This window comes from Sinocyclocheilus rhinocerous, unplaced genomic scaffold (assembly GCF_001515625.1).
Source record: "Sinocyclocheilus rhinocerous isolate Xijiao unplaced genomic scaffold, SAMN03320098_v1.1 scaffold2189, whole genome shotgun sequence".
NCBI classification, from domain to species: Eukaryota; Metazoa; Chordata; class Actinopteri; order Cypriniformes; family Cyprinidae; genus Sinocyclocheilus; species Sinocyclocheilus rhinocerous.
In genome coordinates this window covers 513878-528894 of record NW_015645558.1, presented here as the reverse complement: position 1 = coordinate 528894, position 15017 = coordinate 513878, and the positions used below count along the sequence as shown (strand labels likewise).

The following is a 15017-nucleotide window of genomic DNA, read 5'->3' as shown; positions in this document are numbered from 1 at the left end:
TTTGTATACTTACTACATAAAGTATACTTAAAAATATACTTGAACTTTACTTAAGTATACTTACTAAAATAAATTTGAAGTATACTACTTTTTGGCAAGGGTGCTTTAAAATGTAATAAAAAAAAAAGAAAAGAAACTTCAGATGTGCAATGTGCTCTCAGAGTTTTGGATCCCACTATGCAGTAGCTCAATCTACACAATTTTCACAGTTTATGAGTGAATGTCGCTCATGATAGTTTGATTCCTATAATGGAACACAAAATTGACTTAAACATCAAATTTAGTTGTGTGGTCTTCAAATTAAAGGTTTTTCACTGGATGTTTGTGTTTTTGTAAAGCCGGATATTTTTGACAGATGCTGTCAGAGAATCTAAGAGCTGTAAAGAGAAAGAAAAAGGCAGAGAAAGAAAGAAAGGAAACCTGCTCAGATGGAGAACGTGAAGATCATTCTGATGCGTGAACTCTACATTATTAAAAGACAGAAAGATGAAGATGCAGCCGTGAAAAAAAAAGAAAAAAAAACACCAAATAAATGCTTAAAATAAGTACTGTCAGCTCGGCGCTGTGTACCGGGACCCAAGAGGTGAAAAAAAAACTGTGAAAAAATTCACAGAGCTTTAAATTAAACAGTGTAATGCAACATCTGCGTTCAAAAACCTTTTACCCCCAATTTCACATGTATTGTTTTCTATTTGTGTGTGTGTGTGTGTGTGTGTGTGTGTGTGTCTGTATGTACGTGGATAAGTTTTAAAAGATTGTAGGCACTGACTCATTTCCACTGATTTAAAAATGTAAGGGAACGAAGAACGACGTGATTGTGGTGAACACATTGCCTTGGTGAAGAGCCGCCCTAGTTTCCTGAGTTGCTCTGCGAGGAAGAGGGTGTGTTAGAAACAGCATATGGAGGGCATGTTTGTTAGTGCGCCGCTGATAAATGGATTAATTGGTTAGATTAGGCTGCCAAAGCTTTGATCACAGAACCCGCGCAAAGAAATGTGTTTATTGTTTATGATGATTTTGTTCATTGAGCTGTAGCATGGGCTAAATATGCAATGAATAAAAATGATGCATTTGTGTGTACTTGTTATTTCCTGTTTGGAGCAGAAAATAAAGTCATAACTCATTGTGAAATGGTTTTGAATATGAAATATGGGCCGTAAAAGACTTCTGTTCTCAGAACAGGCTTCATTTTAAGGGTTTTTTACAGAACAGTCAACTAGAATGAATATTTCAAACACTGAAACCTCATTTCACACATCAATTGGATTATAAACAAAGTCAACTGCTCAGATCATTTAATATTTGCCAACTTCAACTTGAGCAACAACACAATTTCAACTGTGTAAGATTAAATAAATATACCACTGGTACCACTGGTCAAGACACTGAAACTTAATAACTTATCAGCTTACACGAGTGTGTTATTTAACCACCGTTTATTCAACCAAACCTTTTTTTTTTTTGTCATCACGTATCTTTCATGAAACCAAATGGGATGTTCTAGAGTGAGACAAACCAACACAGAATTAAATGAATCCATCATTTTTACTCACTCGTATTTGTGCTGTTGTTTTCCCTCCAAAGTGATGTCACTTCCTGCCCTGGATGATGATGTCATTAGGAAGTGTCTGTAATTTAAAAGGATTTTACAGAAGACATTTTAGGATTATAGTGATACTGAGCACACGTAAAAAAATTAAAAAAAACCTATGAATTGATTATCACTTGACATACTCCCAAGAAAACATGTTTTGTTTGAAACATTTTGATCAGAGAAAGAACATTTTGGATTCATTTATAATAAATAGTTTATTATTACATTAGTTAGTACATAACATTTGGGTGGGGAAAATGCATTAAAAATTAATTATAATTAAAAAATATAACATGCTAAAAACACCAACTACAATCTTTTTTTTCAAGCAAGCTAATATTCACACATCACACCCATGGGCCATTCTGCACATCTGACTTCCTGTTTATTTATTCATTCATCCAAAAATCATTGCTAAAAACTGTCAACGCAGCAGATATAGGAAACTCAACGCTATCACTCGCAGGTGTTTTCCAGCATTTTACGCTGCCTCAAATTTATATTTCAAGCTAATCAGAGAACAGCCAGCAGCATGTTTATCCCATTTGGCTGCCGGAGGTGAGTAGAAAGATGTGAATTGAATCTTCGCGAGTGTGAATCGACAGGCCTGTCATTGCCAGGAACCGCAAAGTTTCCTCCCCAGCAGAACAGCATGCGTCTTAATTCTCTTTACCTTTCTGCGCTTCCTCAGGGGACAGGCTGCAAGTTCGCCCCTCTTTGACTCGGATTTGATTTAACCTTTAAAGCCAGGTGCGCGGCTTCCTGTGTAAACATCTTCCGATGTATTTACCACGACTGCTGCTGCGATACAAACAAGACAGGGGGGGGTGTGAACTCGTCATGCATTATTAATCTAGATTATGCTTTATTTTCTTTATCAGGAGGGTGTGAGGAGATAAAACGCGAGCATTAGCTGCTTTTGCTCCATTCCTGCATGACACACGTGGGCTTCGCTTCCTTTTGTTCACTTCAGTCTCTTCTGACACGCAGCCTGGCGTTAAGCAGAGCGAGAGAGAGGCCTGTTTGTGTGTGTGTGTGTGTGTGTGTGCGCGCGCGCGTGTGTGTGTGTGTGTGTGCTCGAACACTTCCAGCATTTCAACTGTTAGCGGCGTCTGACTCCTGACTGACAGGTCGACACGGCAGCGCTACTCTACATGCTTTCATGGCATCATGTATGTTGTGCGGGTCTGTGGGGAATGCTTCGAGCGCCTGGAGAGCTTCGAGCACTGTCAAGGCTCACTAAGAGCCACAGAGGTGATCGAGGCTAAGTAAAAAACCTTAAAATACACCAGCATCAGTTGTGCTATTGTTTTTTCACTGAAGGGAAAGAGGTCTCGCCGAGGTCTCCGTACCCAGGAGAGCGAGTGATGCTAAGAGATGTGGCTTTCAAAAAATAAAAGCGCATTTTTGCATGACTTGATATGTGGTTCTTTCAAAGCACAAGCTACAAATTTGCACATGGTTGGTGACATATCATCACACACACACACAATAGATAATTCAGTAAAACCAATACAAATATAGTGGCATTGTTTTGAAACCTGTCACCTGTGGGAAAAATACAAAGAAAATAAAATGCACACATAATACTGAATATGACTTTCTATTATCTGCATGAATATGAATTCACATGACTATTATGACTGACTATCACAAATCCTTTTGAGAACGGACATGTCTAGGCTATATATGATGTATAATTCTGCTTTAGTCATTGTATTATGCCAACTCTCATTTTCATTACTGTACTGCCAAAAAATGTTAAGTGTTATCTAAACTGTAAAGTGCTCAAAGTTATTACAAAGGCTTATTGTATTAATGTTTTTTAATAAAAAAAAATAAAAATCAAATATGACCAGAAATGTGTTTTTGTGAGATCCACAATAATAACCCTTCATCTCCAGTTGTTTTTATCATCCACCGACCTTGACATCATACTACGAGGCATTAATATTTGATAAAGATGTCCTAGACACCTTTATATGACTATGTTCAGCCCATGAAGAGTACCAAATGTAAAACAAAAGAAAACCTTGGTAATAGTTTCTTAGATTTCACATTATTTTTAAGCATTACATTGATTCTTGTTATTTAATTGTATGATCGTTAAGAGGTTTCACCACATTGGTAGAATATTGTTTGCAGCCAGACTCATTTGTGTGGTTTGATTATTACGTTTCAGCGACGTTCAGGGCTCAGCATCCCACGTTTTCCTCTGAAGATGAATAAAACATATTGGGTAAAGGTTACACATTACAATATCTCTCTGCAATGGGATATTGATTCTATAAAATTGAAATAAATAAATAAACAATCCAGCGAATCCCTTCCAAATCATCCATTTATGAATGTGATTTAACAAAAGCCACCCCACCAGTCCGCAAATGCATATTAACCGTCTATGAGAGCATTGTCAGAAGTGATTTTAAATGGACGGATCTTAAGATTTAGGACAAAAGGCTTCCATGAAAGTCTGAATGAGGCAACCGTGAGGACACAATGAATCAGTGCCCCACATTCATGTCTCTGAGACTCTTTAACAGATATAATGCAGACACCTCCAGCAGTCTTTATTCTTTCCCACAATGCGCAGCTTTCAGTCCATTCATAAAAAGGAAACATCAAAAGATTAGGCCGAAAGATGTAGATATCTTAACAGTGCAAAATGGTCATATATACACAGGTCACCCACGTGGTGCATTTACACTTTTCGCTCCCTTTAACCGCATTCAACGAGTTACGCCCTTTATTGACGAGGGTTTTGATAATGCGACGTTATCTAGCAAAGTATCTTTAAGTGAGTGCAGAGGTAGCAAATTTGACTCATTAAAGGAGCATAAAGTTGTGTCTTTGTGCATGACCTTTTGTTCAGCATCTTTGGAGAATTCTGTTACTAAAGAGAGCAGTTTTTTGAGAGGAGAGAGGAAAGACTCCACGAGTATTAGGTTCCTGTTGGGAACAATGCCGACAGGTTCACCTTGCAGAGCATGGGTGTAACTTAGCCTAGAATATTGTGGATCAAAGCCTCATAAACAAAGTAGGTGGAAATGGTGTAAGAGTATATGAGATCCAGAAAAGAACACAGCCATGAAAGAGACGGGCCCTACACTTCAGGAAGAGGCAGGGGAAAGACGGAAATTTTGTCACTGCTGCGCTTCGGCCTTTAGACTCTTTAACTGAGATCTCCCATTAAGCAATGGAGAAAAATCCAGCTTTTACAAGATTCTTGAGTCTAAAGAAGGGCCTGCGTACAACAAAAGCTTTCTTTTATTCGGTTTTAATGACCAGATAATGGCTACGTTTAGAGAAGCGATACAAATATTCAACTCTTTTCTACAGTAAATAAAAGGCATAAAGCAGTGATTCTCAACCAGTGGGTTGCAGCCAAAAAATGGTGGAGTTAAAGACAGCAGGGAAATAAATAGTAAGATTTAACTAGGACAGCACAAGAACAGATTTAATTTTTTTTCTCTTAAACTTTGTACACTGTTAATGCTGCATTCACCCAATACTGTGTATGCTGATTATTTTGAAAAACTAAATACAAAAAAAAAGAGGAGAAAATGTTTCCCCGTTTTTGACATCCAAGGCCATGCCTTGAATATTAGGATCTATTTTTTTAATTATTTGATTGAATTGCCAAAAGTTAAGTCTTTTTTTTACACACATTATACTGAAAATGTATGCAAAATAACCTCTTTTTTTATTTTAAACTGGTAAACGAACAGCATTCTCACACAACATGACAAGGTCACGTGACAACAATGTAGCATATTACTGGCTGTGTGGAATAATGTATCCCACAATGCACTGCTGCCTTATTGCCTTAAGCCTTCTTTTGTTCCGCAGACGTTTTCCTCTTTTGGTTTTTTATCCACCATCTCTATCTTTCTGTCGCTCGACTCGGCTAATGTCCGTCCTGTGCTGTGCACTGAACGCTCTCTCCTCCACATCATGAGTAGACACGCCCCTTACTGCTGATTGGCTACAAGTTTGTTTTGCTACTTGGCCTGAATCAGTTTTCTAAAGCGTTTTTGGAAAATCGCTTACCCCACCTTTAAACTGATCTTCCAGTTCCTGTGTAATGGATGAATGGGAAGTACTTGTTGCTATTATTTTTATTTTCACCTTTTAGCATTTACAAAAAAAAAAAAAAAAAAGACGTATGTAGTACACTGTTCAGCAAGCTTCACAGTACTTGTAAGATTTTTTTTTATTAGCATCAATGGTTCCATGAAGAATCTTTACCATGCATTTCACAAAATAATTAATTATTGTGGAAAAAAGGTTCTTCAGATTATTAAAATGTTTTTCACAATAAAAAAAGGTTCTTTTAAAAACTAAAAATAAAGGTTCCAAAAGGGGGTTTTGCAGTGATGCAATAGAATAACCTTTTTTTTTTTGTTCCACAAAGAGCCTTTCAGTGAAGAGTTTTTAAAAGAACACCTTTTTTTTTTTAGTGTGAAGAACATTTTACTAATCTAAAGAACCTTTTGTGCAATGGAAGTGTTAAAGTTTTTCCTCAAACAATGAATACCAATAAAGAACCTTTATTCTTAAGAGTGTATTCACTGAAAGGTTCTATGTGGAACCCAAAAATGGTTCTTCAGTGGCATTCATAACCCCTTTTTGAATGTTTATTTTAAAGGTGTATTTCATTGTGAACATGCCATCTTTAAAATAAAGTTCCAAAAGTCTGCTTTCATCATGCAAGAACCATTCTGGGTTCTCCAGATAACCTTTCAGTTATATATATATATATATATATTTTATTTTTTTATTTTTTTTTTAAGGCTCTTTTTCTTCTTCAACATTTTAATAATCTAAATAATTTTTTTCCACTATAAAGAACCTTTATAATGTTAAAGGTTCTTCATGGAAGCATCAATGCAAATACAAAACCTTTGTTTGTAAGTATATAGCCGACAAAACGTTCATCATTAATACGCATATATAATCAAGAAAGCAGCTAGTCAGCAAGTTAGAACACTCGATTAGATTTCCTCCTCCCTCCTTACAACGAACCAGAAATTTCACCTGCATGTGCACACGGTGTACCCTGACCCCGCTGATCTGTACAATAAACCCATAATAGCCCTTTGTCTCCCTAAGGAGAACACACCGGCAACCTGGGCCACTTACGGGAAACCAGGAGCAGGTCCACGCAGCGTCAGGTCACCGCGAGAGCGGAGGGGCTGGAGAGGAAAATAATAACTCATCTATGAGGCCGAAAGCACCAGCATCTAAACAAACATCTATGTGCACCTGTCACAAGCGCTCGGAGGGACTACCGTGTTCATATCCACTGTGTCAGATAGCAGTTGTCAGGCTTGACCGGTCTGATCTCCTCGGCATCTCATTACTGTCCTTATGAAAACTCTTATGGGCCGCACTTGATCTCCAAATATGAGTTCTGAAGATGAGTTGCTGTTTTGCCCCTTTTTTCCCGCTCGCGCTCTCACTCCTCGGCCTCCTTTATTAGCAGCTAAGCTCTTTACACTTGTAGCATATTGCAGTAGGTTATAGGCCTAAGCTTTATTGTCCTACATTATTGAAAATCTAGGCTCTGAGAGCCGGCCCCAAGAGGTCAAGCTTTGTCTGAACGCTGCCTCTCATTTCTCCACCGACAAGAGCTAACACTGAGTGAGGGTGAGGAAGATTGAGCTGGTAATATACTTAAATCCATCTTGGTTGACTTAGCACAAACTTCGACCCGTCCCTACGGCTCCTCCTGAGCTCAGGTAATTCCTTTATAACTTACAGGAGCAGAAACTATGACTTATGAATACACGGCCACTCTTGTAGGAGAAGCTTGTTTTATGAGCTGGGCCGCAGCTTGAGGAAGTCATATCTGCGAGAAGAGTCGCTCGTGTCAAAATGAGTATTAAAACTTGCTGTCTGAGGGGAATAGCTGATACAAGTCTTTGCTTCTCATGGAAAAAGCATCAATATGTGGTGCAGGTGTTCTTCTTATTAATCGGAATTATTATTGAGAAAATAAAACTTTGTAAAGTACGTTAAGGGTGGGTTATATATGCACGCAGCGTGGAATGACGAAGTGGACCGATAACAATAAGGCATGTATTGTAAAACGTAATGTTTTGATTTCAATAAAACACCAGGGATATTTCAAATGAATTGAACGGAGAAACAGATGTATGGTGGTACCAAATATTTAAAAGCTGGATTTCAAACACTACTGACTTGCCCAAGTCCCCCTAGAAGAAAAACGGAATGGGACACTGCCATCTTGTGTGCACTTTTGGAAACAGCATGTATAGATTTTTTTAAAGAGCCTGAGAAAAAAAATATAATAAAATTAGACTTTATGCAAAATATTCTGGATTGGTTTATAAAGAATACAAATAGGTTAAATCACTGAATACACTGAAATGCCTTCTACAAAGGAAAAGAAAACAAAAGACAAATCTATTTGAGATAAGAACAACACTGACAATATATAACCCTTAAAATTAACCTGACATACATTTCTGGACATTTAACTACCAAATTAAATGCAACTGAAATGTTAAACCATGAACATTCTTTAAAAAAAATCTACATGTGAAATAACATTTAATCCTGAAAATTATTTCATTATTTATTTATTTAGAAAAATAGTATAAAAGAGATTATTTGTGCATATAGTTTTACAGACTTTGCTAACATTGCATTTACAGCAGTAATTCCTTCTTGAAAATCAAGACTATGCAACACTGAAAAATGGACGGTGCAAAAATCTCAACACACTTCACTAAAAGTGTGATATAAACCATCAGTCATGGCCTTTTTTACCACTGGAGTGTTCTTGGTAATGTGAACCTCATTGCTACGAAACAATAATAGGTACTACTGTAGATAAGTGAGGCCAGTTGGAAAATGCATGGAAGGCACAAAGCATGTGGGGGAAAAACCCACACGGTACGGATAAACTGCAGATTGCTTCTCTGCATCGGCCGTTTATTCAGTCGATTCATTTTCTCCAGGAGTCATCGGCAATGCTGATCAATACCTCATGATGTGGTTTATATGGCCCTGTCAGAGACAGAGAGAGAGAGAGAAACATTGATGTGACACAGGTCAACTTCACTCAACACTCTATGCATTGTATGTATATTGTTCATTAACCCTATGCAAATTGATATTCATATATGCTGACTGTTCCCGTGTCGCAGTGGTTAGATCAGCTGGTAGGTACTCTGGCCTGCGGGAAAACCGTTCAAAATGTGCATTTCTTTCTCGTCATGAATAAATATTGATTTGCAGGAAGTACAACATTTCCAAAGGCAATCATATTGCTTGTATCAACGCCGTCCGGTGAAAGTGCTGTGGGTAGACTGAGTGCGTGTGTGCGCACAAAATTTGATGAATATGTCATATTATAAAAAGTGACATGTTATCCACACACATTTTGACATGAAAGAAGAGGTGAATATTATTTGTAAGAATACCAAATGTTACTTACAGATTCACCTGCCATACACCTGAGGCAATACTGTCCTGCACCGCGTCCTGGGGCGGGTAACACCTGCTGACAATCCCAAACACATTAGAGGTTAAAATAAAGATTTGCAAATAAACAGCACGCCATTAAACGAACACGCTAAAACATGATTAATATACGTTTTTTGTAAGGATCAGTACTGAACAAAACAATGTTACTTTAAATGTAAAAATCACAGTTTCTGCAGGTTTAAGACTTTTTAAGACCTTTTAAAGACCAAGTAAAGAATTTAAGGAATAAATTGAATGGAGCACAATGCATGAATATAGTCACAAAATGTAGGCTAAATGTCTTGTATAAGCAATGCTTAAAAACATCCAACAGATTTGTATTACTTTAATTTTACAAAATAAATAACTTAATAAAAATAAAATTTAATTAATCAAATAAAATGATCACCATTATATTTGTCAATTTCGGTTTCAAAATTAAACTGGTTTATTTTCAAAACAAGAACGAATATTTGCCAGTGGGCTCAGAAAAATCAACTTAATTCAAAGGGAAAACAAGTTTTCATTCCACACTGACAGATGTTTGCTTACTTTATTTTGTTCAAATTTTGATTTCAGCATGTTTAGATAAAGATTTTCTGCTCCTTTTAAAGGCCTTCATTTGTGAAAGGGTGAATTTTAAGACCTTTTAAGATTCACAGAATCCCTGAAAATTACACTTAATAGCAGACTTTAGGTCTTTAAAAGTTTGTTCAGAACCAGTATTTTGGGTTCCACAAGATACTTGTGGAGGAAATTACAAGAAAATTATATACACAATAAAAAAAAAATTACCTTTTACGAACAACAATCATTATTATAGTATTTTATTTTACTTTTGCCTCTTTTGTTACTTTCTTTTTTTTAGTACACTTGATTGTACAGTGAATTAAACATAACTGTTATTTGTATTATATGACTACTTATTTTTGTGACCTACGTACATCTTATTATTACTGCTATTTGATTGTCCTGAAATAACACCTTATTTCCAATTACACTTTATTTCCAAAATATTTCCAATCACTTCAGTAAATGCAAAAAAACTATTGGCAGAGACAGTGCAATAAAACAGACTGCTTTATAGGCCGTGACCTTTGACCCCTGCATTCCTCATGCTCCATAAACACAAGAACATCAGATAAGAGCAATATACATGTTCATCACAACACTGTAAACAACAGAGACAGGAAGAAGAGAGACAGCGTGAGCCCTAGTCAAATAAATAAATCATAATTTAAAAAAATTCCTTGACATACACCACAGCCACATTTTACCCAACTGAGAACTGCATGTCAGAAAAGATCTAACTTGCTTTATGTGGATTTGGAATCCTATAAGAAAAAGAAAAATCCCCATTAGGATTTTGGACTAGAGAACAGGCATATGCGAGATCGTATACCATGCCGGGGATGTTGGCACCATGTCCATTTTGAGGGCTGTGATTTTGGGCATCCCACGTGTCCATTGGAGTTTCCATCACTGCGCCATATTCAACCCGGCCACAGCCTCCCAGTCCATTACACAGCCTTTTCTGTGAAGTTCAAAAGATTAACATGTATTAAACTATTTATAGCTTGATTATGCAAGAAGACGCCAGTGGAAGCAAATGTGGCTGTCATGCCGTGGTGCACTCTGTTTCTATAAATCATAACAGCTATTTTCAGTGATGATCAGATGGGTTTATATATATGCACTAATAATAACTCATAACTCTTTTTGTAAAGGGCAACAGCCTGTGCAAATGTCACAGAAGGTCAAACAAATGCTATCAAAAGCAAACATACTAATGTATATTTAGCATGTTTAACGCATGAATCAGGATATAGTAAATACAATTAAGTCCATTTACCGACTGGTTGTGCCGCTGCTCCAGCTCTCCACTATGTTTTCTCTTATTCTGCATGGGATTTATGCAATCCATTGGTTATTTTACAGTTCTGAAGCCTGCAGAGCCTCACTTTAATTCTTGAACACTTGATTAATTAATGCAATCCGCCTTAAACTCCCATATGGATCAATATGTAAAGTCAAAACCCCATTGTATTAAGCAGTCAAAGGCGGGCACTTTTATCCTTCGACCACTGAGGTATCTGTACAAGTATTATAAAAAAATAAAACAAAAAGACAATAATTCTAAACATGCCCGTTTTGACAAACAAAACAAAGCCGCAGTATTCCCGTGCGACTCCTCATGCCCTGCTTTTATTCCGTATTACAAGTTCCTGTATCATTCAAGATGAGTGACATACAGTTTTCCCCAACCAATCAGTGAACAGTACGGGCTAACGGAGGCGGGTTTACGTCAAATAGAGCATTATTATTCGAAGAGAGACCACTGAGCGCGAATGAGTCAGCCAATGTAATTTAAAGGAATAGTTCACCTCAAAATAAAAACTTATAATTTGCTCTCAGTCTGTCTCACCCTTATTGTACTTTTTCCACACTTGAAATTGTTAACCCAAGGTCATTCTTAACCTTACTACTTATCTTGTTGCATGTTTCACAACACATTCTTAATACTTTTACAATGTTCATTTGTAAATCTTCGGTTAACATTCTTCTTTAATTAAAGTGTAATTATTAATGTGAATGGGGACTGAGAAGTTACAAAATGACACAAAACTATCATAAAATAGTAGTCCGTATGTGATTTTGTGCAATAATTCTAAGTACTACTACTACTACTACTACTACTACTAATAATAATAATAATCCTACTACCTGTTTCACTTCTGTTTCAGTTTTTATAACCATTTCTTACTATGTGTAAGTAAGTTGTTTTTTAGTGTTCTTTACTATTTTGAATTGTTTTTAGCTTTATTTTTTTGTTTTTCTTTTAAATGTTAAGTTTTGAAATTTTGTTGTATTCATTTGTCATTTTTATTTAATTTCTTTCTTTTTTTTTAAATGTGTATAAGTAGTATTTATAAAGTTTTAGCTTTTAGTTTTGGATCTGTTTTTAGTTGTTTTAATACTACAATTGATTGCTTCTGTTGTCCTCATTTGTAAGTCGCTTTGGATAAAAGCGTCTGCTAAATGACTAAATAAATAAAATAAAATAATACAAATATTCAAACGAAAGATACAGTGCAGGATAGATGTAGGTACTAATTCAGGTTATTTGTTGCCACATACTGTAAAATTCACCTCTGAAAGATGGGGGGGGGGAAGCGGAAAAGGTGGCTTAAAACGTAATATGTTGTGTATATAATTCAAATGTTTACATATTTAAACAACGTTTGTGTTCGATGTTATCGTATATTGTTTAGTAATGCTTTGCTTCAGTACAGTGTCCTGATCGGGGGTTTAATGATCGCTTAGTAATGTCTGGCAGCATGGCGAACCTCGTGGACGCGACATCACTGCAGCAGTTTGAGGAATTGTTAAAAAATAACAGCAAGTAAGTGACTAATTCATTATTTGTCAAGTCTGTCAGGGAATAAAATTAATTTCAAACAGACATTTAACTGATTTAACACATATGCACGGGAATAAATCGTTTATAGACTTCGTTTTGATCTAATAGAATGACATAACCGAGGGCCTGTTCAGATAAACTCAAATAAATGTGATGCAAATCTATATCAACGAATCATATTTAGATGACATGATTTTGGCAGATTGTTTTAATGCTGCATTTAATTTCAGCTGTCTTTAATATCCTCGTTGCAAGTCTGTTCTTATTATTATGGATATTATTGGTCTTTCCTCATAATCAGACCTCTTTAGGCTGACTTTATGGTAGACACTATGTACAATGAATCCTTCTGGACTTGATAGTCAATGTCAGTCAGTGCCCCTCATGTCAAAACTGAACTTGAATGAGAATTTGACTTTTTTTTCAGCAAATAGTATGACTTAATAATAATAATCACAGACCTACTATGCCTTTACTAGTCTACATCAACAACCGTCCCCAGTATGCTTCCACACTTTCAGTTTGGTTCTTCATTGAATACTGGTAAAGTCTGTTTATCTGGTATCATTGCAGAGGAGACTTAATGCAGTTATGAACAGACAAATAATTAGATAATTAAATGATTCACTGTTTGAGGAAGTGCAGTCTAGTGTTCATGATCTGAGCTGGTCTCAGTAAAGGAGTATGTTCAAACCTTAAAAGTGTTCAAACATGGAGTCTCATCTCTGTGTGAAGCGCAGAACCCATAAATGCTCCTAATAAGTCTGCTTTAAGGCACTTTGGGTAAAAGCATAAGCTAAAAGACAATTTAGAAGTTATTTTTGTTTCTTTGATCGGTCATTACTTCTGTGGTATTTTTTTGTTCATTGTATTTAATGTCATGTCAGATGATTAAAAAAAATGTAATTTTATCTACGTTACAGTCTAGATTCACATTTAAATGAAACCTGTAACTCAGATCTACATGGATTTGCTTTAAATGTGTATTTATTTCCCCAAGACAATCCTCCCTAACTCTGGATCTCAGAGTCTGTGATCTAAAGCTCATCATTCCTACTCATTCAGGTCCCTCACCGTTGTCCATTTCCATGCGCCATGGGCTCCGCAGTGTTCACAGATGAACGGAGTGATGGCAGAATTAGCCAAGGAGCACAAACACACCATGTTTGTGAAGGTAGGAGGATACACAGCCATACTGGAAATCATTTCAGCAATAACATTCATGCTTAATTTGTGCAAATTGTGGGTAAATGTCATTGTGACATGTAGTTTCTGTATCATTAGAAGAATTGGTTAAAAAGAAAGCTTGTTTCCAAAGAAGTTTCCCAAAGAATCCAATAGCCCCAAATCACACCAGTGGCTGCCCAGAAATGTACATATCTAGCTGCTAAAACCAACTGTGTTTTGAATATAATATTTTGTTTCTCATTGCAAAGTAATTATGAATATTATTATTATTATTATTGATATCTGGTCAGTTTGCAGAAAGGCAAAGGACAGAAGTATTTGAATGAATTTATGATGGATATATATATATATATATATATATATATATATACTTACATATTCACAAATATATAAAACTAATTAAATATAATTTGGTATGTGTGCTATGTATATTTATTATGTATATATAAATACACACACATGCATGTATACATTTCAGAAAAATATGTTATGTTTATATTAGTGGTGTCAAAATTAGCACGTTAACGCAGGTGATTAATTTTTTCTGTTTAACGCGTTAAAAATATTTAACACAATTAGCGCAGGGGCGGGGCCCCACTCACAACTGCTGCTTCTGTCACTTTTTCTCTAGACAAGAAGTGCATTTATTCAGTCACAGAACGACTGAGAACGGAGGACGTTTCAGACGTGCGCTCCACTTCACTTCAGCGCCAGGCGCGAGTCAAGCGAGTGCGGAAACGGTACTGTGCTCGAAGCGCGTGCTCTTCAATTGCACGCTCAAAGGCGCCGGCGCCAAAGTCTAATAAATGTTAAAATTGATAGCTCTCAATTATACTGTAATGTTGAATGGCTATAGTCAATGGTTAAATATTAGGGGGGGGGTTATAGAGAAGTCAGTATTGGTATCATTGACTGGCCTTCAGTCATAAAACCAAAACAAATATTAAAATATATACTATATTTATGTTGTTTGTACATTAATTTGAAGATTGAATGTGAAATTATTGCAATATAAAAGTATATTTAAAAACTTTAATGTTAGGTGGAATTAATCGCGATTAAATTCAGAAAAATTTGCGGTTAATTTTTTTAATCGATTGACAGCACTAGTTTATATATTAAATATATTTATTTATAATATAAATTATATTAATATAAATATAGACATGTAAATACATGTAAATATTTTAGAAATATGTACTGTATGTGTGTGTATTTATATATACATAATAAATATACACAGTACACAAACATATATTATGCAAACAAAAACTTTTATTTTGGATGCGATTAATCGCGATTAATCGTTTGACAGCACTA

At 35.9% G+C, this 15017-nt stretch overlaps 1 protein-coding gene across 1 annotated transcript in view; it reads left to right on the top strand.

The window, feature by feature from the left end:
- Positions 1-12376: 12376 nt before the first annotated feature.
- The window catches only part of LOC107706602 (glutaredoxin 3-like), a gene marked incomplete at its 3' end in the record, with an annotated part of 16554 nt that continues 13913 nt past the window's right edge, over positions 12377-15017 (top strand). The window contains exons 1-2 of the mRNA XM_016510355.1: positions 12377-12491; positions 13575-13683. Coding sequence (XP_016365841.1) covers positions 12415-12491; positions 13575-13683 — 186 coding nt within the window. The remainder of the gene's footprint in view (positions 12492-13574; positions 13684-15017) is intronic.